Source organism: Marmota flaviventris, chromosome 1 (genome assembly GCF_047511675.1).
Source record: "Marmota flaviventris isolate mMarFla1 chromosome 1, mMarFla1.hap1, whole genome shotgun sequence".
Classification (NCBI taxonomy): Eukaryota; Metazoa; Chordata; class Mammalia; order Rodentia; family Sciuridae; genus Marmota; species Marmota flaviventris.
In genome coordinates, this window is record NC_092498.1 from 48,323,093 (window position 1) to 48,351,030 (window position 27,938).

Consider the following 27,938-nt stretch of genomic DNA (forward strand, 5'->3'; position numbering starts at 1 on the left):
GCAGCCACATCAATTTTTATAGCAACTCAATTCACAATAGCTAGACTATGGAACCAACCTAGGTGTCCTTCAATAGATGAATGGACAAAGAAAATGTGGTATATATCCTCAGTGGAATATTGCTCAGCTTTAAAGAATAGTAAAATTATGGCATTTGCCAGTAAATGGTTGGAGTTGGAGAATATCATGCTAAACAAAATAAGTCAATCCCACAAAACCAAAGGCCAAACATTTTCTCTAGTATGTGGATGCTAATTCACAATAAGAGGGGGCACTAGGGAAGAATAGCATTACCTTAGATTAGGTAGAGGGAAATGATGGGAGAGAAGAGGAGGGAATGTGGGGATAGGAAAGACAGAATGAAACAGACATTGTTATTGTATGTATATATGTGACTGCATGACCAAAATGATTCTGTAACATGTACACTCAGAGAAATGAGAAATTATATCCCATCTATGTATGATATATCAAAATGCATCAATGCATTCTACTGTCATGTATAACTAATTAAAACAAATAAAAAATTTTTTTAAAAGATCATGGTATACATCATACTTTGCAATTCTTTGTTTCTTCTAATATATTACATATCTATCTCTTCACTTTGCATTCTTCTTTTCTAAGTATTATAAAATATTCCATTATGTAGATGTAATATAAGTTGTTTATTGAGTTCCCTATTGATGGATACTTGAGTACTGTCAAGTTCTCTGTTAGTATAAGAAGTGCTGTGGTACAATTTCTTTTATATGTATCTTTCTTAAATATATCTATAAGTTTTAACAGTATAATTACTTGTTTAAAGGTATATGCTATTATGTTCAGAGATATTTTCAATTTTTATCCATAAATGATATAAAACTCTTCATATAGCTTTACATACATTTTAAAAAAAACTTTCAGTTTTAGTATTGTAGTATATAAAGGACAATTGCACATAAATTATGCTGTAATTATTTCTTGCTAATGTATACTTCAGCTAATTGTAAATGTTCCTTGGACTTCAGATTCTGTGAATCACACGATAGCTACTCAGTTTATGGCTAACTGACTATAATATTAGGAAAGCAGTTGTTAAATTTACAGACAACATGAAGACAAATAATAATTCATTCCTTTGGAATAAGATGGAAGTTTGTACAAGAAGTCAATTTGGAAATATCTCAAAAAAGTAAAACCACAGACATAAAATTCTAGAGCTAAATGGATCATATAGGAATTATCTAAACATTTTTTATTTTGTACAGACTCAACAATGTTAGAGCCAGAATTGTAGTTGAGGCCATTCCAGTGCCCTAAATATATACACTCTAATGGATCCTGGGCTGGCTGACTAGGTCATGTTTATTCTCATATTCTTATCCTTCTTTCTCTGCTCTGATGGTCTTCTCACTGACCCCCCCCCAAAAAAAAAAATGGGCTCCCATCCCTTTCCATTGATCCCGTATATGGACAATATATTCATATGCTAACTATACATTAGCAACCACATTTCAAATGCTTATCACATGCCCAGGATTCTGAGAAATTCTAGAAAGAGAAGAATGATTTAAAACTTTCTGATCTGGGCTAACATCATGGATTGATTTATACCGAGCCAGCATCAGTATGGCTGCATTCGAAAAAGCACAATTAGGCAATGCAAGTTGACATTAAGGAACCAGCTCTCAGCTGGCACTGGGTAAAGGTGTAGTTAAGGAGATAAAGTGCTGAACCTTTCCCAGAACGCTTGAGATCAGATGATAAAAGCAATGATTTGTCCTGCCTTTCAGAATAGTATGTTTCAGAAAGTCAGCAATGTATTAAGATGAGTTGGCAGAGTTGTGCAACGAGACCAACTTACATTTAAATCCTGCCTCTTAATAATTTAGCATTTCTGTTTCCTTATCTGTAAAATGAAAGGCAGAGATGTTATGATAAAAAATGATAATATTTGTAAATCACTTAATATTTTACATGGCATAGATTAAAGGCAAAAAAATAGCTATTTCATTTATCATTATGAGTATCATGATGTTCTAGTTTTATATTCATTCTATTATTTGCATAGTATTTTTACAATATATTTATAAGAAAATAGGTTCTTAATTCATATTTGGCAAATTAATGATTATTTGTTAATGTGTTTTCTTCTATTCTTTAGTATGGTATATTTATGAAAATATAAAATGAGCCGGGTATGGTGGCACATGCCTGTAATCCTAGCAGCTCAGGAGGCTGAGGTGGGAGGATCATGAGTTCAAAACCAGCCTTGGCAATTTAGCAAGGCCCTTAGCAACTCAGCCAGATCCTGTCTCTAAGTAAAATATGAAAAAGGGCTGGGGATGTGGCTCAGTGGTTAAGCACCCCTGGGTTTAAACCCTGGTACCAAATACGAAGAAAAAATGAATAGTTGTGTGAGAAATAAAAGCATCTCTCCCAAATATACAAATGAACATATTTAAATAACTCCTAAAATTATGTTGTATTTATGAAGAATTTTGTATATTATGCATCTTCAATGTGAGTCACATAGAACTCAGGATATGTGTTATTGCCACTTAGCATATGCTTAAGAAATCAATCTTGCCAAAATGAGAAAAATTATGAGGCTTATAGATTGATTTTCATGGGAAAAATTAAATGTAATTAAAGTTTTTATCATGGAAAATTACTACAAATCTCAAAATCAATCAATGAAATATTTTTCCAGTGGTAGAAGCAATATTCCCGAGCACAATGTTTATATATCTTTTACTAAGTTCATTGTTCAGTGAAACTTGTTTTATTCTAGAAATAGTGGGTCATCTTTTATTATATGTCCAAAAAGAAAAGAAAAGAAAAAAGAAATGCGAGCGTCTTAAAATAGACCTTAAGTCTGAAATAGTTTCAATACTTGCAGCTTGTCTCCTCCAGAGTCAGAGCTAATAATATGACCCTTTTCTGAAGAGCCACTTAAAGGATGCACAGACTCACACAAAGTACCATGATGCTTCTCTTCAAATGGAACCATTCATGCATTCAGGTGTTCATAAAATTTATTGCATATAATTATTTTCCCAGCTCTAGATTTTAAATGCTGAAACCATAGACTGCAATGTTAGGCTCTCTGTTCTCAAGGCACAAGAGCAAGTGATAAAGAAATAGGATGAAAGCAAACAGATAATAAATAGTACGTGCATCCAACCCCTAGTGTATCAGGGTACATTTCCCAGAAGAAGAAGGCTACAGAACTGGGTGTTTCAGGATGAGTAGGAGTTAAACAGGTGATAGATGGGACAGAGAGCTGAGGTTGGGGTATAGAGACATTAGGGAAAATTAGCACTGGACAAACTTGCAGTTAATCAGGTAGAACAGAGTATGGGGTGAAGGTTAATAGGATAGGGTAGAGATGAACCAAAAAAAGGAAGGCAGCAGCCACATTTTATTCTGAATGCAATGAAGTTTCAAATGATTTCAAGCAAAAGGGAGTTAAGATTTTCATTTTAGAGAAAAGGCTTCAGCAACAATGTAGAAAATGCATGTGTGGGCAGGCAATAGGAGTGGTGTCAGAAGAGATCCATCAAGAGGACAAGGCAATTCCCAGGGCAAATGGACACAAATACACAGATCAGACTGAAATCAAGAAAGTAAAAAATGAAATCAAGAGAAGAAAGCCTATACAAAGCTCTGGTGATTGGTTGGATACTAAGGGAAATGGAAAGAAGGGTGACTCCAATAACTGAGGTGTCTGGCTTGGAAATGGAAACTCTCCTGGTACTGAGATTATGGGATATGGGACAAATTTGGGAAATATAATTTCTAAGGTCAATTTTGACTATTTTGTAAGAAACAGTGAAACCGGAGTTTGAGATGAAACTTGAGTCTCTGCTTCTACTAACAGGTGGGGTCTGTGTAAGCTTCAGCTGAATAAGTTCATTTTACTGTTAGCAGCTAATCACAGCAGGAGATGCCTGCCGGCATCAGCTTTGAGGGTCACAGTCCGCAAAGCCAGATTCTTCTCTCTACTACTAGCAGCGTACTGCAGCCATTAATGGCAGACCCTAGCAGCTCACTGCCAATTTTTTTTCCTGGTTCTTGTCTCACAGATTCAAAGAATGAAATCCATGAACAAAAATGAATGGCAAGAGGGAAAGAAATAGGATTTATTTAAATGAGAAGACAAGACATAGAACTCCCAGAAGGCACAAGGGGACTTTATACCAGGTTCTCACTCTAAACATGCTAGTCTAAGGGCTTATATAGCTTCTGGGTCCCTACCCATTGATAAAAATCCATGATAAATTAGGTATTGGAAAAGTGCTAAGACTGGAGGTTGGCCCTTTAGTCTGTAGTCTTTACTCAGTTCTCCTCTACTCTTTTATTCCCATCACCTAAGAACAAAGAAGTTGACTGGAATGTTTGGAATATTTCTACAGGTAATCTCATGGAGCATCCTTTACATTAAAAAAAAAAAAAAAGCACGCACTAATTGGGACCCATTAACTATCCTATCTTATTCTTTCCTGATGAAAATTTTGCAACAAATGCAACAGAAAGTCAGAAAAGGAGATTAATTGAAGATAGAAATATCCATGATGCTTCCAAAGGAAGCCATATATGGTCAGCAAGACTCTGACCCATCCAAGCAGATGGTACCACTGGCAGAGGAAAGCTAAAGGAGCAGGAGGCTTCTCAACAGCAAAGCTGACCAAGAGTAACTTAAACAAATGAGAGGTATTTACTTCTTATACAACAAGAGGCCCTATGATTATAGCTGATCAAGGATGTCAGAACTGAACTCTTCATAATTCTCTTGGTCTTCCCTTTGTAACATAAGATAGTTGTTTCAGTTTTCAGATCGCTATTCCAGGAAGCAGGAAGGAAGGAAATAGAGAAAATTTTGAGAGAAACAGCCTCTGCATGAGAAAAGCAAGGGCTTTCCCTGCAATTCTCAGCAAATTTCCATTTGTAGCTCATGGGCCAGAATTATGTCAGAGGCCACTCTTGACTATAAGAGAAACAGAAGAGGCCTGGCATTAGCATTTTCTTTAAAAGAGGAAAGCAAGGAAAATAGAGATCAGAATGAATTTGGACCCAAACTGTGTTATCTGTTCTAGTTACATTAAAATTGAGGTACTCATGAGACATGAATCGAGATGCTCAGGATGCTGTGACTATGTCTCTGGGACTCATGAGAATGACATGGGTGTAGATTAAGAGTGATTCTGCCATGAGGGTGAATTATCTGTCTCGGAGTGCAACTGAGGAGAGTCAAAGGTACAACTCTGGAGAAGGCCAGACTTGAAGGGCTGGGCAGCAGCAGAGAAATCCTCAAACAAGCTGTGCTTGGTAATCAGGTGTGTTGAAATTGAGCAAATTCCTGCCTCATGGGCTGTATATTCTTCATGGATTAATAGACAAGATTGTCCAATGAGACCAATGGTGTGATGCTGAAGTGAGGAGGGTAAGAGGATTGATGAAGATTTGAAGTCATCCTAGAAAGAGAGGGTTCTAACTAGAATAATAGAGACATAACTAGAAATAATGGAGAAAAGATTAGGCAGTACTGAAAGACCAGCAAGAAACTTTTATGGCATTTGTCTTAACATGTGTGACTTTTTCCGTTGTCACTGAATGGCATGTGGAAACTTGAATGGAGATAGATTGCATAGTTACAGGACTTGAAACTGTTGTATGCACCTTCAATGAAATAAAAATTGAAGAACTAGAAATGGATAGTACGGACATAAATTCAGGATTAGAATCATGGGAATGGAAGTCTTGTATGACTAAAGAACAGGGAGGAATAAAATTAGAAGAAAAGTATGTTAAGCTAAGTGCAGTGGTACACACCTATAATCCTAGACGTTCAGAAGACTGAATGAGGAGGATCACAAGTTCCAGATCAGCCTGGACAAGTCAGGAAGACCCTGTCTCAAAACAAAAGGAAAAACAGGCTGGGGATGTGGCTCAGTGCCAGATAGCTTGCCTAGCATGCATGAGGCCCTGGGTTCAATTCCTAGCATTATAAAGACATAAAAGTATGTTTTATTTGGGAAAAAAAATGCATTCAAACTTAAGATGGAAAGTAGAGCATCTATGGCTTGAATGAAAAGGTCTGAAGTTTGTTCAAATATACGGTTGAATGAAAAAAAAAATGGGTTCATATGAACAGAATGGCAAATTGCAAAATGGAGAGATTGATAAACCAAGGTGTTACACTGGTAAATACGGACACAAAATAAAAATGTTGGTAGAAGACAGCCACAGGAAGGATCCAGGGAAAATGAACCAGAGCAAAAGGTAATAAGATGGTTTGGAAGCAGCAGCTGGGTCACAGGAAAAGGTAAACCTCTTGACTGTGCTGGGATTGCTGAGGGACTCATCAGGCAGCCTTTCCTGGAGATGGCTATACCACGGCAAGTTGTCTTTCCCCAGGGAAATTGGAGGGAATTGTAGGAAGCCTTTGAGGGTTGTGGAAGGGCTTGCTTGCCCTGGGTAGGAAAGGCAGAGGACCAGTGAGAACATGAGAAGATATACCTAAGGGGAGGAATGTGTCCCGTGCAGGATTAGAGGGGAGGAAATGGGCAGCAGCATGGCAATTTGGTTCTGGCATGAGGGTCTAAGATGGGATGGAATCTGCTAGTTTCCAGGTTTTATAAGACCTTATTCTGAATGGGTGTCAGGGAATCCAAGATGCCTTTGCTCAAGACTCCAACAGAACATTTGGGGAAATATATCATGGAGTCCCAAAGAAAGCTGAGCCCAGGTGTGTTGATAATGCAGCAAACTCCCCGGCAACATCATCTCTTGTGGGGAAAGTAACAGGCATCTCTGGAAGAAGGCCTGCCTTTCAGGAGGGGGCAGCCAGGCCAGCACATTTTACTGACTCATGAGACATGATAGGAGTTGAGGGGAAGGTGAGCAAATGGGTCCCTATGGAATGATCTGGGTGCTGCAGGAGGTGAAAGGGTATTTTAAAAGTTAGGTGGGTGCATTAAACTATTTAGAGAGAAGAGATTTCTTTTTCATCTTAAAAATGTGATCCCATGGGGTCAATAAAGGGAGGTAAAGTTTAAAGATATTTATCTACCAGTTTAAATGGTCCAACTTGGTATTGCTCTAAAAGTACAGTAATATCACACACACACAAAAAAATGAGAAATACTACTTATTCCTTTCTGGGCAAGCTCCTTGGTAAGGAATGAAATGGGCATCCAGAGAAACTTATAACAAGAAAGAGTGGTCATGTATTAATGGGTCCAACAAAGGCACAGCTAGGGTCCTGGTAGTGCCCGTTGGTAATGCCATTACTGCAGTGGTCCATGAATTTCTTAAATCACATACTAAACGTTTGTACTCTGCACAGTGTGGAACAAGAAAATCCCTTCTCATTATCTTATTGAACTCTAGTGAGAACTGTGACAAGCTGCTTAGGAGATGGGATTCCCTTTGTGAGGGCTCCAGCAAAACTCCAAGTGTGGATATTTCTGGGATTAAGGGCATTTTAAACAATTCTCCTAAATACTGTTTGTTTGGGGTTTTTTGTACATATATAAATGCTGCGGCTCAACAAAAAGAGCTGTCCTTCATTTTGTGAATATATCTCACCAAATTTGTAATCATTCAATGAAGAAGGAAGTGAGAACTGCTAATGAGCTTTTTCATTCCAGATTGTTTTTTAAAATTCTACAAATGGGATTAATCACTTTTAGGATTAAAAAATATTCAAAAATTTTGTACAGTCTGAAAAGAATGTTTTATGAACTCTTACAGGGAGAGAGGATTTTGGCTGCATCTTACATTTCTATAGTGGCTTGACCAAGTAGGAGTTAGTTATTTGTAACATAGGAAAAAAGGATAGAGGTAGGCAGCCCAAAGTTGGCCCTAAATCTCCACTGTATCATTGTGTTTGTTCTGCTCATGGATTCCTCATGGTCCCAAGATAGCTGCTCATCCTCCATGCTCATGTTTGCATCCCAAGGAAAAGAAATGGAGCAACAAAGAAAAAGTATCATCAGGGAAATAAGCTTTTCCAGAAACCCAGAGATGATGTTCATTTTTTGGGGGGGGGGGGGGGCTGGAACTGTGTTCCATAACCACCGTTAACACTGAGAAATAGAATTTTTAAATGTTGGGCCCATAGTTTCCTCCAACAACAAAGGGTCTTTCCATTACAAGAAAGAAAGGTAGAAGAGTGGAGAGTGTGCAGCCATAATGCAGTCTGACACAGTACTTAACATCTTTGATACCATTCTTTCCCTTCTCCACCCTTCATCATTTTGTAGTGAGCAATGAGATCAAGTGACTTAATTACATAACCAGTTCATGGCATGGCTGAATCTAAAATTCAAAGGTGCTACTCTGAGCACAGTAGTTCTCTTTCCCAATATACACCACTGTTCTCTTGTTCCATAAAATGTACAAAGTATATCCAGATATATTGATATTGCCTTTTTTTCTAACTTCCCCAACTGTATCCACTTAGATTTTTTAGATTTACTATGAGTCTGGTTAATTACTATGACAACTAATCTCTATCATTTTAATGCAGGATTGTGGCCTGTTAATTCACCCAGAGGAGAACTGTGGGTTACAACCTATTTCTCTTGAGTACATTGAAGCCATTTCACACCCTGAACTGAAGATGTGTCCATCTGGGGACATAAAAGGTGACTATCACTTTGGATATAATTTCTTCTTTAAAAATTTAATGTAGATAAGTATAAGCTTATTTACACTATCATTGTAAGAGAAAAAAGGCATAAATTTTTTCATTAGTATGAACTACAATACACATAAAAATATAAATGCGTGATTTTAATATTCAATATATTTTGATTAATCAAATTCTTTTCTCTTCATCTTCCCACTTTGAAGTACCTTCTGCTTATCTGCAAATCTCAATTCAAGAATTACTTCTGCCAGGGACCCCTCCTTAATCCTCAAACCCATTTCCTTTTTTATTTCACAGCACTGTACTTTTCTTTCATAGTAATTATCACAGTTGTTTAAAGAATTAGCTATGTAGCTAGTTGTTAGATGTCAGTTTTCCCAAGATATTAGCTTCAGGACGGCAAGGTGTCTGACTTGTTGATATCATATCGATTTACTTGGCGCCACTATTTGTACATAGTAGGCAGAGAATAAATATCAGTGATGAATCAAAGAACTACAAAGGCTTTAGGTTCAGTTAGAAAGAATTTCTTTTAATTTTAAAGAATTCTTGAGAAGGATCATTACTGCTCTCCCACTTACAAGTAGGAAAATTAAAACCTTGAATCCAAATTACAGTCTTATATCCTGCCTAAGCCTTGAGCAGAACTGGAATGAGACACATCTTTGGTGCCACTCTCCCCATTCCCTGTTTTTCCTTCCCTAGCGATGGTCTCTCAGTGCAGAGAGTGGCATCAAGCAAAAGCTGGGACTAAAATTGCATCCAAAGTGATTATGGGAGCAGGGAGCAGCTTCTCCAAGCTTCCCAGTTACCATTCTGTCTTCCTGGCCCCTGGTCTCCCTTCATCTAGCAAGTCTGAGAAAACGTTCAGGAGCTTGCCATGAACTTCACACCACTGCTTGAATAGGAAATGTGTTTCCCAAATGGGCAGGGCAAATTGCAATTTGGCATGCATGGTTAGCCAACGTGGGCAGGTCCCCGTTCTTAGACATGTGTTCTAAATAATAAATTCCAGTCAGTGTATGAGAAGGGATTTACCCATTATGGTGTGTCAGGTAGTATGATTTGTGATTTTCTGCTAAAGGAAACACGTACTCTTAATGTACAAAGGAGATACTGATGTGTCTGGTTAACTATTTTTTTTTTAAATCAGTTGACAATTTATGACAATCATAAAACAACTTAATTCTATTCCTCTGACTGCACCAAGTCAAAAGTTCTTCCACAATAAGTTCAAGATACATTACTGGGATTCCTCAAGAAAAGGCAGCTTGTTCTGCACATTAAACGTGCCGTCCCTTATGTCAGGTTTGGTTGTGTGCTGTCTCTGAGTTAGGACCTTCCAGGAGAGGCTGTCAGTTGGGCCCTCTGAAAAGATCTCCTAATTGACTGCCAAATCAAGCTCATGCTCTTTTGCTTAAAAATTCAAGGCCTCCTTATACCAGTTCCCCTTCTCTCTCTCATCTCCAGCCTCCTTGCCTCAAATATTCCAACAACTCAGCTCCAGGCAGGACTCCAGGCTCACATCCACACTGTTCCCATACACTACAAGTCCTCTTCCTGCCATTGCCTAACTTCCTCTGATGCTTATCTCCCTCTCCAAGAAGCCTTTCTTCTCTACCAGATTGCTAGTTTGGTGTCGCCTCTGTGTTCCACAGCACTCCTGGGCACAGATTTACGATAGCACTTAGAAGTGGGTACTTACAAGTTCCTCTCTATGGTCTATGATCAGAGATCTCCAAAACGGAATGATACACACCAGGAAGGGGAGGGATCAGCAAGAGGCACTCCCAGAGGTGAAGTCAGTACAGATACAAATAGATGTGTGCTTTTTTTTTTTCTAGCCTTTTTTATTTTTATGTTTTATAATGGACATAATATATAAGTGTCAACATATCTATACACGTGTTACAATGTACGTATAATAGACGTCAAGGGTGCATGAGCAGTAATGCTTCTACTGATGGTTTCCCTAGATTACTTGTTTTCCCAGGGCACACGTTGTTCCTGTTCATCCTTCAATGTCTAATATATGTCTGAAAAATGGTTGCTGAACTAAAACTAAGATCCAAACCATCCTCCCTTCCACAGAAGATTGTGAGAAGCCAGGACACAATGATAAGGATAAACTTCTCCCCACTGGAGCTCCTAAGGGCCTAAAAGCTCAAAATTAACAAGTGAGACCAGGATGGTAACTTCCAAGAATGTATTTTTTTTTTTTTTGATGCCAGAGATAATTTCCTTCCTTAATAGCAGGGTTCCCTCCTAATGAAAGAAGTCATGGCAGGTGACACTGAAAGGAAGCTTATTCAGGTGCTCTTAGGTTTAGCTTACATAGCCAAACATAGCCAACAGTCATGTTCAAAAATCTTAAAGAGCACATGACATTTACTCAGCAAAACTGGATGCATTTTTTTTTCCACTTTGCAATGTAATGATGTCAAAAGTCTTTTTCATTAGCTTTAGCTAATGTACTTTTGAATAACTATATTTTAATTCTTAAATTGATGTCAATCATTTAGGAAATAATTCAACTAAGACATAATCTTAAGGATTGCTTAAGAAAGAAGCAATTCTTCTAAATTGGAGAAAGAAGGAATGTATACAGTAGTTGATGAATGATATTTAACTTTAAGGAAAGTAACTCAAATGGCATTTTATGATATGAAAACTATTAAAATATTTCATGACACCTTATATTTAGCAGGGAAACATGACATAAATCTAACATTATTCATATTGAATATATAAATGATATTTTTTTCTTCATAATAAAAAACACTTTATTTTATAATATTAGAGAGACAGGAATTAGTGATAGCATTTATATGACTTTACATCTCACCACAGTTCTGAATCACAGAGTTGTATCAACCACTCTGATTCGCTTAAATATCTAAAATCTAGTTTGCATTAAACATAGATCTATAACTATAAATAAAATAACTTCTTCTAAAAGATAGTTTCATTCAGCAGAATGTTATTCCTTAAAACATATGTCATACTTTATTTCAGAAATCACAGCTTTGATTCATTCAGTGTTTAAATATATAACGTAGAATTTATGTCTCTTTTTCTGGCAATTTTAGTTAAGAGCTGGTGTCACTTAAAATGTCAAGAACCCCAATCCTGCAGATGTTATACAGATGGCTATTGCAAGCAGCATCAGTAACCCACAATAAATAAAAGGCATTGTTCACCCATACAAAAATGCAAAAGTTATGACTGTATAAATATATAGTAGTGTGAACCATTGGGGCCAAGTTTTCAGAGACCAATTCAAGTCTCCTTTTTATGTGCACGCAATGTTATGCCCACAAACTAATTACACCCATATTTGAGTCTTTGTGCATTCAGTTGACCACTTGTTTCTTCATCCTTATCAGCAAGTGGCCAAGGAGGGCCTGTTTGTAAAAAATGAGCTGTCAGTAAGGTTGTGGGTGGAGAGTGCCTGGGTTAGAGGTGGGATGCATGTTCGCTTAGATACTCGGCCATCTGATGAAAATGTTCAGAGAAACATTTATGTTCCCAATGTCCTGTTGTCTATTATAAAGAAAATTGACAATCTTTGTTTAAACATAGTCTCTATCAACCCATGAACCCACTGAGTAAATTCAGTTTTTATAAAACAAAGGAAAAATCATCATAACAACCAGTTTGCGGGTTTTCCTATAAATGCTACCAAAGAGACTGTTGGGCCATATTTCATTTTCGACTGATGGTTTTATGCTGACCTTGCCTAACGTGATAAAAGAGGAGCAAGTTGCAGACTCTTGGTAATGGTCCAGCCCTGTCAGGAACAGCATGACCCCACTTTATGTCCTTTAACTCTTTAGGACCCTAGTTTGCCTCATTTATAAAACAAGAGGATGGGAAAATGAGCTGAAGTATCTTCTGCTCTAACCAAAATAATTCTGCACATTGCTGAATGCAAATCTCCGTAATGAAAAGACTAAGCCTTTCTCCAAGGAGGTTTACTGGGGGGGAATTCATCAAGAAATATTAAACTTTAGGTTATGTCTAATCAAAGAGTATTAAAGGAGCTACAGATGTGAATGAGGTTGTTTACTGATTGTAAACCATGTATGTTAGAGCAAAATTGGAGTAAGGTATCAAGATATATTCTGAATGAAAAGAGAGAAGAATTATAAAAAGAGAATTGGCAAAGAGAAATGGGCACATTTGAGGATAACCTGAATTTCTCCATTCAAAACCAGTACACATCCCACATTTTCTGTCTTTTAATAATATTACTACTTTCTCCATCTGGAAATTTTGGAAATACCTTTCACCTAACAGACCCTCTTCCTCCACATTCCTGCCAAAATATGCCATCTATGTGAAGGTCTGTCAGTTCTTTTGCCTCACATCTCTAAGGCCCATCTCTTCACTGTAAAGAGTACCCTAAAGTACCATGCCTTCCATGTCTCCAAATCTTATCTACCCATAAAGTCTTGTTCACATTTTATGCTTCCAGAAAACTCTGACCTTCTTGACTCTCTTGATTCTAAACTGCTTTGGCCTGCTTGCCGTTAGGGTGTGGGAGTAAAATATATTCATTAAACTGGATGTCGGGCATCATGTCAGGTACTGTACTTATTTTCCTTACAAAGAAGCATGTTGAATCATGAAAAGACTAATTTAAACAGTGTATTGCAGCCTTGACTTTGTATTGGAATCAAGGAAAACAGTCCCATGTCTGGTGATTCTGACATAATCAGTCTGGGGTACAACCCCGGTATGGGTATTTTAAAAAGCTTTCTGGGTAATGCTAATTTGCAATCAATATTGAGGTCTTCAGGATTTGTTAGAGGCAACAGAGACCAGATGTGTGTGTCTCCAAATTCTAGGCTCTTTCACTACCACACAGATATAACGGTCAATTTTACATTTCTTGTTATGATGGTATAATTATTTTACATGTATAAATTATATCCCTTGAACCCAAATATCAATTTTGAGAACTCAGAATTATAGTTAAGAACATGGGTCCTAGAAAGATAGTCCAGTTCAAATCCTGGTTCTTGGAGGTCAACAAGCTAAACTTTCTGAACATCAGTTAAGGTGGTTATAATAGGATAGGTTTGAAGTTTAAATTAGTTAATATATTAAAGCACTCTCTGGTATGTGGAGATGCAATTAAAATCCTGTTTTTTAAATTACTATGATATTTTAACAACAATGGCTCCTAACACCTCAGCAGGATAGATCTTAATGTATTAAATTAAAAAACGTTGGTTGAGTGATATGTATGTGGAGAAATAGGGTGTCACTCCCCAGTTCTTCTGGAATTCTCATTACACTGAAAAAGCAAAGCAAAGCAAAAAAAAAAAAAAAAAAAAAAAAATGGCAAAAGGAACGAATATGTCTGCATTGCTTTTGAATTTTAGTTCTGCAATTCTGCTCCATTTGATTTTGTACCCCTAAAGTGATTCTGTTATATATTTTCTTCCTTTCCTTGAAATTCATAATTTCTCATCTCCTTTGCCTTGTATTTTCTTTTCTCTCTTCCAGTTTCTCTCTCTAAAATGCTCATATTTTTTCCTTTCCGTGATGAATCAATACAAGCTATAAACTATAATCCCTTTTATGTTTTATTATTTGTAACTATTTCCACAAACACATACACAGCTCTGACATCCCTGAGGTCATGAATGTGAAATGTATTATATTCATGCCCTGAAAAGAAATTCTTCCCAGTAAAATTCATATCACACTAGAGACTTTTACTAGCAGCACCACAAATCAGACCCAGAATGGATGAAGTTTTTAAATTGTTTTCTTTCTTAATTCAGAAAAGTAGGGGAAGTCTGCAGGTAACTAAGCCCTTTAAGTATATTATTCCATTACATCCTCACACCAATCATATGAGAACATGATACATCTCATCTAATAGATGAAGAAATGACATCCTTGAGGTCATGAAACCTTCAGCCAGAAAGAGCTGAAAAAGATTGACACCAAAACACATTAATCAAATTGAGGATTAATAGCTTTTCTCCAAAATAATGAAATATCAGAATACAGAAGTAGTTCTCTTGTACCTTAAATCTGTTGAGAGCAGGGAAAATATCTATTATTGGATTAGCAATCTAAGAATGTATAAGTTTACTATATATTTGGGACCTACTAACAATTTGAAGGGCTCTTAATCTACTTCATTCCTATTGATTAAAGGAGCAGTGATATACTGTTTAAAAATAAGTAATAATTGAATAGTACCTGATCACTTAATATTTTTTTTTGATGTAAGTATATGGTTTCATGGAACAGAGCTCATACTTAATTTCAACGTGAGCTGTGCTATTTCAGAACATTACTTCAGCTCTTCTATTTGGTTGGCAGAAGGCCATGCATTGCTCCACTGGATTTATATGATAAGAATAATCTTCTCACTATAATTTCTATAATTGTGTGCCATACGCTGGATTCTCAAGTTACTTGAAAACTATAATTTTGCCAGTAGAAACCAAACCAAAGGAAGTTTTGCCATCTGTTCCAGGCCAGTGGATCGTGCCTTGCCTTAGTTGTTCAGACAACAGGACCTGTGACTGGAGAGAAATAACTTGGCAGCCCCACAACTGCCAACATGGTGTCCTAACTAAGCCTCAGCTCCAGCAGTGCCTGGGAGGAAGGAAGGTAGGTGCTGGCTGCATCCAGTCCTGTCGGGGAAGCCTTCAATTTTTTCTGCCTGCAGCTCTAAAAACCAGGTGGTTGTATATTCTAGACCAATTTGTTGCCTTCACTCACAGAGGAAACTAATTGAATGCAACTTGGCTTTTTAATTATATGTAGATGGTATCATAGAAGAGCTTTAACAATTCTTGCTCAAAATATTCATTTTTATCTCCATCAGTCTACTTGACAGATGGAGGATATTAAAGTCGTGTCCTGCGCTGACCCAATTCCATGCTGTTCTTGCAGCACAAGTTGTTAGGAGCTTGCCACGTCAACTGACAGTTGGCAGTTCCGAGCAGCTGGCCTTGTCAACCGCAGCTCTTGGGGCACTGCTGTTAAGACAGACATCTGTAGCTCAGCTCAAGAAATCAAATGCATGCAAAACGCACTTCTTGTAGAACTTACCAAGTGCATGGCAAATTGTTTTTACCCTCTAACCTTGCTGATCTTCTTTCGCATTCCTGGGCAGGTCTCACATGGACCTCACTAGACTGATTTTCCCTTTAGTGAGGCTTCTAAGCTGATTTCTTGGACATGCATTGTCTTCTTGCTAGGCATGCTCTGAGTAGGTAGAGTCCGGCAGAACTCTCAGACATGCGAAACGGGCTCATAGACTGAGATGCTTGCTTAATAACACCAAGTAAGTAATCTTCACCAGATTTTTCAAGTACTTTTTATTAGATGAACATTTCCTTATACACTGTGTGTAAGATCTCACACATGGGCATGATTTCAAAAGCTGAATTTTACAAAATTATATTTATGCATTAAAAAAAACCCTGGAGGCAGGGTGTGAAGGTGCACACCTGTAATCCTAGCAAGGAGGGTGGCTGAAGCAGGAGGATCATGAATTCAAAGCCAGCCTCAGCAACTTAGTGAGACCCTAAGCAACTTGGTGAAACTGTAGCTTTAAATAAAATATTTAAAAAGGGTTGGAGATATGGATCTATATTTGCCACTGGTTCAAAAAAAAAAAAAAAAACCCTGTGGATAGAATATTAGCCAAATTTTCTGCTAGCAACTGGTTTAAGAAGCATGACAGGAAGTGAGAGGCACAACAGGAAGATATCTTCTTCATGATTTCAATAGAAATGCCTCAGTTTTCACAATTAAGGATATCTCTACTGATAAAGCAGCAATATTAATTTGTACAAAAGGGAAAAAAAGGAAAACAATTACTTAGAAACCTATGTTGCCATCAGTAATATTAACTGAGCATTGATTCTGTGTGGGGAACGATGTGGCTAACCTTCTTATACCTTAAATCCCAACCGACTGTAAGCTTCATGAGGGCAGGGAATGTATTTGATTCATTGCTATAACCTGATTGCTAAGCACAATTGTTGATACATAATCATCCCTCAATATTTGTAAGGCTGAGGATTTAGATCAGTGCTAGAGCATATGCTTAGCATGTGCAAGGCTCTGTCTGGGATTAAACTGCAATACCAACAAATAAATAAATATTGGTTGAGTAAATGAATGAATTAAAATCTTTTTTACTCCTAATCATAACTCCGTAACAATAACATATTAATATTATTAGTAGAATAATATTAGTAATAATTTTTCTTCTTAAGAAAATCCAAGTTCTGAGAGATTGGGTAATACGCAGTCACTGCAGAAGCGTGGGAATGGCTGTGACTCAGGCACTTTGAACCCCCAGCTTGGACATCCACCCTTCATAGCTTAGAAGCACAGCACGAGAAGCCATGACAATCACTGTTGCCACACTGACCAGATGTCTCTAAACTCAGAATACCATTCTGACCTCAGAATTTAGAGTATTCAGTAAAATTCCAAGAAGATGTCACAGTTTATTAACCTGAAAAGCAGTAGATATTAAGTTTATGGCTAAATTCTGTGGTTTGGGATGGGACACGTATTGTTTCTCAGCTCATTTTCTTCATCTGTAAAATAATAAGTAAACATGAGCTACTTATGTTTAAGCCTCTACTATGGATTAATTTATTTTATAGAAAGCTAAAAGCCTTCTTTCCTGCCTTAGCTGGGAATGCTTTAATAAAATACCATAAACTGGGTAGCTCAAAAACAGATATATATTTCCTACAGCTCTGGATATTGAGGAGTCTGAGATCAGGATGCCAGCGTGGTCAGGTGCTGGTGAGAGTCCTCTTCCTGGTTTCTGGTGACTGCCTTCCTGTAGTCTTTATGCAGTAAAAAGAGAAAGAGCTTTGGTCTCTTTCTTTTATAAGGACACAACTTCATCGTGGAGGCTCATGATCCTTCTAAATAAACATAATTAACTCCTGAGCTCTCACCTCTTGATATGGTCACACTGTGAGTTACTAGTTCAACACATGAATTTGGAGGGGACATAAGAATTCAGTCCATATCACAGTCTCTAGTAATTTCTTTTTTATGTATTTTTTAATGATACATGACAGCAGAATGCATTACAATTCTTATTACATATATAGAGCACAATTTTTCATCTCTCTGGTCGTATACATAGTATATTCACATCAATTCGTGTCTTCACACATGTACTTTGTATAATAATGATCCCCTCTCTTTTCCCCTCCAACCTCTCTGCCCTATCTAGAGTTCGTCCATTTCTTCCATGCTCCCTCTCCCTATCCCACTATGAATCAGCCTCCTTAATTCAAAGGAAACATTCAGCATTTGTTTTTTTTTGGGGGGGGGGATTAGCTAACTTCACTTAGCATTATCTTCTCTAACTCCATCCATTTACCCACAAATGCCATGATTTTATTCTCTTTTATTGCTGAGTAATATTCCATTATGTATATATGCCACATTTTTTTTTAATCCATTCATCTACTGAAGGGCATCTAGGTTGGTTCCACAGTTTAGCTATTGTGAATTGTGCTGCTATAAACATTGATGTGGCTATGCCCCTGAATTATGCTCTTTTTAAGTCCTTTTGGACTTAGCTGATTTTTTACAACTGTACAAGATAATGGTAAGGGACTAGGGATATAGCTCAGTTGATAGAGTGCTTGCCTCACACGCAACAAGGCCCTGGGTACAATTCCCAGCACCACAAAATAAATAAATAAATAAATATTAAAAAAAAATAAAGATAATGGTAAGGAGGGTGGATCATTTTTTTCTACTTGTTAGCAATAAACATTGGTTGTTGCAAAGTCAATAGTCTCCTATGCTCAGATTAGGTGACTCCAGCAGAGACCAACCAGCTTCCTGCTTAACAGAGAGGGCTAATTGTATTACTTCACCTAGTCCAGAGTCTTCCTTGAGACCTGTGTGCTCAGAAACTCACATTTTCCAAAACACTGGCACTGGTCCTACGAATCTGATTTGTTTTCCAAGATTCTAATTTATTTTATATACAAACAGAGAAGCATTGTCCCCTTTTAACAGAGGAGTGGCATAACCAGGACTAGAAAGATCTTCCCTTAGCAGAAGGGAAACTGCCTAAGAAGGAAATGGATGCTAGGGAGACTGAGGCTGTTTATGGAAAATTTCCAACATGCAACAAAGCAAGATATAGAATAACCTAGATATAATAATAATAATCAAGATATAGAATATAGAATAATTATTCTATAGAATAATCCCATTGATGTAAAACCTAATGCATACAAACAAACATGCTTGCCTCCACAGAGAATTTCTGGAAGTCACAAATTGATAAGAGTGAATGCAATAGGTGGAGAGGAGTGGAGGAGGGGTAGGGTACAAAATGAAATATAGGACCCTGTGTTAAAACATTATTAAGAATCCCAATGCAATGGTGGGACAATAAACCAAGCACAGAACTCTTCCAAGCACAAGCCCTGTGAGACTGTCCAGATCACATGCCCACGAAAGCAGCTTAGGTAATAGAGCATGACTGGGGAGGAGAGCAGAGATATTTTTATGTGTGTTTTCATTTTCACAATATGTGAACATTGTTTTCTTAAACTAAAACTGTATATGTTAGGGTTGGAGGTATGGCTCAGGGATAGAACACTGTCTATTGCTGGCATGAGACTCGGGGTTCAATTCCCAGCACTGCCATCAATCCATAAATCAACCAATAAAAACAAAAATCTATATTTTAAAGGTTTGTCTAAATTATAACTAGCCCAGAACTAGTGGAAATGCAAAGGAGGGAGATCCTGAGAAAGATATTTCACTTTGAGACACAGGATTTGGTAATATAGTCAGATGCCTACATTAATAAGGCTCGTAAAGTAGAGATAATTATAAACATTGAAAGCTGCAACTATGTTATAGCACTTGGTTTAGGTAAGCTCCGTATATTAACTGGAGTAGGTAAGCAAAAGGTTTCCCAGTTTATTTGTTTTTTACTTTCCAGTAGAATAATAAAAATATACTAAGTACTCCTTAATTCTCATGCCTGATTACTAAGACAAATAAGTTCTTATCCTAGTCAGAATTTTAATAATTACCATACTATTCTAAAGACAAATAAATCTTAAGGCATAACAATTACATAAATTTAAGAAAAAGTAATACAAATGTTTTTCTTTTTCTTTTTATTTATTTATTTTTATTTTTTTTAGATGTTGATGGACCTTTATTTTATTCATTTATTTATATGTAGTGCTGATAATCAAAGCCTCACACATGCTAGACAAGCCTCACACATGCTAGACAAGTGCTCGACCAGCAGCTTGTGGCTACAACTCCAACCCAAGGGGGGCACTTTTACTACTGAGCTGCATCCCCAGTTATCTAAATTTTCTTTTTTAATATTTATTTTTATTTTTCAGTTTTCGGCGGACACAACATCTTTGTTTGTATGTGGTGCTGAGGATCGAACCCGGGCCGCACGCATGCCAGGCAAGCATGCTACTGCTTGAGCCACATCCCCAGCCCATGTTTTTCTTTTTAAATGTATTGTATGCTGACTTTTTTTGGTATCTGTTCCTACCATGTCAAATATTCAATAAAAGTAATATATTACTTTAGCAAAATTCACTTAACATGTACATAAGGACAATGAGGTAGTAATGATGCAGGAAGAGGTTCAGGCAGGCAATCAGAAAGCCTGAGCTATAGTTCTCCATCTCACCAACAAAGTGATTATTTTTATTCACTAAACTCATCAGATTTACTATGCTTCCCCATGCCAGATATATTGCTGCTATCAGTTACCCATAATGTTATCACATAGTCGATTCCCCCCATCACTTGAAGTTCTAAGACATGAAACTTTCATGATGTCACTTTGTTCATTTATCTAAAGTTTTTTGAGGTAAGAAGCTATCCCAGGAGTGTACAGCATTTTTCCAGATGCTATTTTTCTAGTGGAAGAAGACAAAGGAGAGAAGTAATCATTGCAAAACAGCATGATGATTGCCACAGTAGGAGGCAGTCCCCAGATACAGACTGGAAGGGTTTGGAGAAATTGCCAGAAAGAAGATGGCTGGGTAGAGTAGTGTTTGTACTTTGAGGTCATCTATGAATCTGTTATTTTGAAATAGCTTAATTGAACAAGAAAAGTAGTGATCTTCATTTTTCCCAAGAGAATTTGCTGTGAGAATCCCATTCCTCAAGCCTGAGTGCTTTTTACTTCCTGCTTAGTGGGATAAAGGGGAAGGATTCAACCAGGTAAAAAAGGCACTAGCGATGGCACTAAGGTTCTGATTTTTTCAGGTCTTCAGTTTACACACCTTGAACATATAAAAGTAGGGTCATACTAAACACATAATTTCTAACCTGAAGACTTAAAAGTAATACAGAAAGTTAGCAATGATGGTGCAATGTGATGGTCATCATTATCCAAAGTATATGAAGACATGAATTGGTGTGAATATACTTTATTTACAACAAGAGATATGAAAAATTGTGCTCCATATGTGTAATATGAATCATAATGCATTCCACTGTCATTTATTTAAAAAAACAATAAAAATTTTAAAAAAGTAATACAGAAAAAAATGGAAAATAAGACATTTAATTGTGAGCATCCAGAAATGTCATTCTTGCCATGAATAAGTAGTTCAAACCTATTGTGCTGCAAAAAGAAACAGAGAAAACAGATCTTTAATGTCAATCCTAGATTTGGCAAGCTTCATTTTGAGGGAACATATTAAACTGAGTTATTTTTCTCCAAAGAATCAAATGTAAAGGCAACAGAGTTTGACAGGTCCAGTGAGAACTATTGAAAAGTTAGGCCTTCAAATAGCATTCTGCTTTCTTTAGAATCTCCAAGTAGTCATTTCTCTCTGTCAGGTTTCCTTAAGTTGTTATTATGACCCATTCCATCTTTTTCCTACTGTTTTACATTGATGAATGCCAAGACTATGCTTGAAAATACAAGCCCACCTGCAAGGACGGAACAAGACACAAACCAGCTGAGATTTGAAAAGGGGGTCAGGTTTCCAGTAACTTTGACCAGGAACCTCACTGCACTTAAAGACCTGTGAGCAGCACTGAACTTTCTGCACCTTAGTCATTTCCTTCATTTCAGCAGCGTTAACAGAAGGAAAGACGTATCAAGCTCTTGAGTGAAAAGACAAAGCCACCTTTCTCCTTGGAGCACTTGTTCAATTCATTTCTGTAGCACACTTGAGCATTATGAAGGGCAGGTACATGTGAGACCCCTTTTCAATTCTAGCTTTATCCAAACAGGATGTGACTCACTTATAGTTTTTTATAAATATGTTTAAGTTTTGCGATTCTGTGTTGAGTCAAAGTAAAATCCGTTGAATCAAAAGCTAGGATTCCAATTATATGTTCACACTTTTCTCTAAATAGATACCCTCTTCTTAAAAGTATGAATGGAACATTGATAAAAATTTGTCAGAGCCCACCTTTAGAATCACAGTGTGAAATACGTAGGAAATAGTTTAGAAATATGACAATCAAATTTACTGCTGAAAATCAAGCAACTATATCATGTAACCCAACTGAATGAAACAAGCCCTTATTTTGTTTGTCAGTGGAAAACAGTTCAGAATTTAAACCAGTAATAAAATATCTGAAAGAAGAGTGCAATTAAGAAAGGGAAATATAAAAGGCAATGTTTACTGAAAGTACTTGAACTCAGCTGTTAAAACAGGAAATGTAACTTAAATTTTTAAGTAATGTTTTCAAGCTAAGTAGTGTCTTGGACCTAAAGGTGTTTAAATTTTGAAGTGTGGCTAATTTATAATAATATATTGTGAGTAATGTGAATTCCATTATGGCTACTTAATTTATCATTGCTGTCACTTTCAATAATCAGGGCAGGATAAAAGAAGGGAGTGCACCTCACACTCCCCAGGAGAGGATGACTCATACTTGGTGCCCTCCTTCAGCATTCAGTAAATATACCCACAAGCCAGACAAAATGGTGACATAAGCAGTTCAGTTCCAACAGCTAGAAGAACCATGTTTAACTGGCATTATATAGTTGCTTGATTTTCTCTGTGGTCAAATTTTGTGTTTGAAGGCGATTTGCTTAAATTTCAACCTCACATTTGTTTTTACCCACAAACAGCAATTTGGCTGCCCATCTACAGTCAATTTAATTAAAATGCACGATTGGAATACATTCATTGTAGCCAAATCACATGGCATGGAGAGATGCTTTGTTGAACTGGATTTTTGTCATTACTTAAATATCATTAGTGATCTGATCTGCCAGGGCTTCATGTTACAGCTGGACAACCCTTGTCTCCTTTAGAAATGGGTGTCTATCTTATGAGAGCACTTCTTCTCAATCCTGGGGTTCCTCTGCACCGCCATGAAGCTTTCTCAACACAGGTGCTATGCTTGGCCCTGAGATAGATGTGATGATGAACAAGACTTCTTGCTGCACTTTCATCTTCTTTATTTATACCTTGTGAGTGCTCACCAGTCAGCAGGCATTACCTATAGCACTTCTTGCTCTCCTGTGGGACTTCCCCTCTTAGATATTTCTGTGGGTTCCTGCTAGCTGGGTGAGCCCTGTGTTGTCAACCTCATGCATTTTATTGGGCCATAGGAATGCTTACATTTCTGTACAGATTAAATGCAACCTATGCTGAAGAAAGAGAAAGAGAAGGGAAATAATTTATAATCCCTGTGATGCATAAAAGGACTTCTATTCTTAAAGAGATGGTTTCCTGACACAAATAATAGTTAGAAATAGTATTTATTGATAAAGACACAACCAAAACTTCGGGAACTTTTGATTTAAACATTCAGTGGAGTTATTTTTACTCCATAAAAAGAAAAAACAAATAATATTCTTACTATTTGTATTTAATGATCTTTTTTTTTCCGTCTCCAATTGCTTGTGCCCACCAATACCTGGTATATGCTAATCTAAGGAAATAAATTTCAGAGGAAAGAGGAAAAGACATTTATTAATTGTATGGATAGTCATAAATATTTGTTATAATTTAGGGATTTTGAAATAGAATTTGTCCTCTAAAACAAATAGTCTGCACATTTTTCTTTTAATAAATTTCAAGAAATCTGAATGATCTAAAAGATATAAAAGGCTGAAAATGAATCATGTGACTGAAAAGAACCACTCTTTAATTTATGATATTAATTTTAAATTCTGTGTTGTATGTTTAAAAGGGCTGGCATTTTGATGTTAGCAATCTTTTAGTTAGGAATACCAGTTAACCTCTTAGAAAATATGCTTCACTGATAGAACAATCAATTTAATATCATAACTTCATTTATTTTATCTATGCTTTTATTATTTTCAACTTTCATGAATGGAAAGGCAATGAGATTGGCTAGTCCGACTGTAGAAAATGATCTTCCCCTGGGGCTGGGGTGGTGGCTCAGAGGAAAAGTGCTTGCCTAACATGCGTGAGGCAATGACTTCGATCACCAGCACCACATAAAAATTAAATAAAGGTATTGTGTCCACCTACAACTAAAGAATAAATGTAAAAAGAAAGAAAGAAAGAAAATGGTCTTCCCAAAGCTATGTTGACTGAATTCAAAAATGCTATCAAGATACTTGCTGTATAACAGAACTTGTTTTGCAAATGATGGTGGTGAAGCTCCTGGCATCTGTGTAGCTCTTATTGGTCACAGATGCATGGGGGGTAGCCCCAGGGACCTCCTCTGAGCATGATGGTTTGCTTAGGTAACAGTTTCTTTTTCAGTCCTCCATCCAGAACCTTGGTTTCTGTAGCAGCCCTCTACAGTAGTAGCAGCTTGGGTCAGTAGTAACAGCTTGGTGGTGGAGGGGGGAGACTGTGGTAACTCAGTTATTTCCATCTTCCACATCATTTTCTTTGAATGGACTGAAGAATTCAAAGTGCTTCACGAGGCACTGCAAGGCACCCTCAAAAAATGCTGCTGGCTTCTCCTGTGCCTTAATGCCAGCTCACATCCATTATGTGCTTATTGTGTGCCAGCAACAGGATAAGTATTTAAAGTCTCATGTAAATCTTCTGAGGTGGTGCTGTGTTTTTCTCCATTTTACACATGAGGAAATTATACCCTGGAGAAGCCACACCATTTGTCTAAGATTTTCTAGGTAATAAAGAATAGTACCTTAGAATTCTGAAACATAGTTGTTTTGCCTCTGATCAGCTCTGGCGGGTCATATCTTCAGAGCTAACCACACAGAAAGACTGAAATCTACAAGTTTTGTCATTATTTTTCTCTCAGTAACATGCCACTACTTTGATTTTTCTAAACCTCTGTGTCTCTCGATAGCCCATAATATAGATATTTAGGAAATGGACCTTGATACCAAAATAAAGAGAAGTCCAAAGAAAAGTCCTTAGTGGTGATTTGGTTTAAAGCTAGATCTTGAGGGTCCTTTACTAGTATCATGGTCTGAGTGGCTTCCTTTCTGCCAAATTCATAAGTTGTAAGTTCTAACTTCCTAGTACCTCAGAAAATGTCTATAAAGATAGGACCGTTAAAGAGGTGAATAAGGTAAAATGAGATTATCTGGGTGGAGTCAACCTAATCCAATATGACTAGAGTCTTTAATAGAAGCGATTAGGACACAGACTCACACAGGGTAAGACCATGCAAGACAGAAAGAAGACAATGATAGAAGAAAAAGTTGGCTACGATCTACATACTGTTGGGTCGGGCTCCAAATTCCTTAATAGGACACCCATAGCACAAGAGTTAATAACAAGAATCAACAAATGGGACTTACTTAAACTAAAAAGTTTTTTCTCAGCAAGAGAAACATAAGAGAGGTAAATAGGGAGCCTACATCCTGGAAACAAATTTTTACTCCTCACACTTCAGATAGAGCCCTAATATCCAGAGTATACAAAGAACTCAAAAAATTAAACAATAAGATAACAAATAACCCAATCAACAAATGGGCCAAGGATCTGAACAGACACTTCTCAGAGGAGGACATATAATCAATCAACAAATACATGAAAAAATGCTCACCATCTCTAGCAGTCAGAGAAATGCAAATCAAAACCACCCTAAGATACCATCTCACTCCAGTAAGATTGGTAGCCATTATGAAGTCAAACAACAACAAGTGCTGGCGAGGATGTGGGGAAAAGGGTACACTTGTACATTGCTGGTGGGACTGCAAATTGGTGCGGCCAATTTGGAAAGCAGTATGGAGATTCCTTGGAAACCTGGGGATGGAACCACCATTTGACCCAGCTATTCCCCTTCTTGGACTATTCCCTAAAGACCTTAAAAGAGCATATTATAGGGATACTGCTACAACGATGTTCATAGCAGCACAATTCACAATAGCAAGACTGTGGAACCAACCCAGATGCCCTTCAATAGATGAATAGATAAAAAAAATGTGGCATTTATACACAATGGAGTATTACTCTGTACTAAAAAATGACAAAATCATTGAATTTGCAGGAAAATGGATGGCACTAGAGCAGATTATGCTAAGTGAAGCTAGCCAATCCCTAAAAAACAAATGCCAAATGTCTTCTTTGATATAAGGAGAGCAACTAAGAACAGAATAGGGAGGAAGAGCATGAGAAGAAGATCACCATTAAACAGGGACAAGAGGGGGGAGGGAAAGAGAGAGAGAAGGGAAATTGCATGGTAAAGGAAGGAGATCCTCATTGTTATACAAAATTACATATAAGAGAAAGTGAGGGTAAAGGGGAAAAGAAAACAAGAGAGAGAAATGAATTACAGTAGATGGGGTAGAGAGAGAAGATGGGAGTGGAGGGGAAGGGAGGGGAGGGGGGATAGTAGAGGATAGGAAAGGCAGCAGAATACAACATACACTAGTATGGCAGTATGTAAAAAAGTGGATGTGTAACCGATGTGAATCTGCAATATGTATACGGGGTAAAAATGGGAGTTCATATCCGCTTGAATCAAATATATGAAATATGTCAAGAGCTTTGTAATGTTTTGAACAACTAATAATAAAAAAAAATACTAAAAAAAAAATTAAAAAAATAAAACTGAAAAAAAAAAGAAGACAAGCCAGAGAGAGCCTTTGAAGGAATCAGCCCTGCCAATCACTTGATCTTAGATTTCTAGCCCCCAGAAATGTGAGAAATTAAATATCTGTTATTGAGGCACTGAGTCTGTGATACTATGAAATGATAGCACTAGTAAACTAGTATAAGTGGATTTGCATAATCTTTAGTATCCAAATTAAGAGTGTTCATGATGATTCGATATCCCTGTTTAAAAATCAGAAATCTAGTCCAGAAGAACAGTTACAAGTTAAATCTAGTTAAGAAGCAATTCATTTCCCAAATTATTTTATTGTACTGAAATTTTATTGCCCTACATGGAACTTGACTAAGAGGTTTGGTGTGGGCCTTGGCATATTATTCAGTTAATCTTGACCAGGTTTATGGTAAGAGTATTGGCTCTGAAGGCAAATTGGAGAAACTTTTTGGATTTCTTCACACAACTATTTTGACACACTTACCTTGGAAAGAATAAACCTTTGCAGATTCTCACCAGATTCACTTTGTATGAACAAATGCAGAAATTCCTGAGAAATTATGGCAATTCTGGCTGTTAAAATCAGAATAAAATATGTGCATGACCAGTGAAAAAAGAAAGAAAGAAATCAAGAATAAACTCAGTCTTATCCAAAAATATTCAAATATTGTCCATGAAAAAAAATCCTCTTTTACTTTCAATTCACTAAGTGTTTTTAAAGGGTGCACATGGTACTATAGAGAAATAGAATGAGAAGGTAACCCTGATTTCAATTATTCCTTGATAAGATATGAGAAAAAAAAAGATGCAGATACAAATAGCCATAATTTCATGTAGACATTGATTCAATCTATAATGGAAGTAAAAATTTAATGGAATCACAGAGGCCTGAGAAGGTAATTCAAGCTAAGGGCACTGGGCCTTTTGGTAGAGGTGCTGCTGGTGTTGGGTCTGGAGGTTGACAGGTGGAATTGCAGAGGGAGGAATGTTCGAGGCAGATGGATTAACACAAGGAAAAACAGATGTTGTTGAGTGCAAATCATGTTCAGTGAAAAAGTAGGAGTGTGTCATGCTTACATGAGGGGACACATTGAGAGGAAGAGCCGTTTGCCCCTGCATAGAGTCAAAGGACCTGGGTGTGAGTCCTGTGTTCACCATTTACTAGATTTATGACCTCAGTCTTCCTGAGTCTCAAATTCCTCATCTGTGGAAATCTCCAACTAGCAGAGCATGACATGCAATAAAACTTCAGTAACTGTTAGCTGAACTTAAATAGTTCAGACTTGATTCTGTAGGATATGGA

General features: G+C 37.1%; 1 protein-coding gene across 2 annotated transcripts in view; it reads left to right on the top strand.

Annotated features, from left to right (window-relative positions):
- Cped1 (cadherin like and PC-esterase domain containing 1) overlaps window positions 1-27,938 on the top strand; it is a 253,823-nt gene that overhangs the window by 200,696 nt on the left and 25,189 nt on the right. The window contains exons 17-18 of one of the 2 annotated variants that reach the window (XM_027926517.2): window positions 8,519-8,636; window positions 15,144-15,280. The exons of the other annotated variant lie outside the window; for it this stretch is intronic. Coding sequence (XP_027782318.2) covers window positions 8,519-8,636; window positions 15,144-15,280 — 255 coding nt within the window. The remainder of the gene's footprint in view (window positions 1-8,518; window positions 8,637-15,143; window positions 15,281-27,938) is intronic. 2 annotated transcript variants of the gene reach the window in all.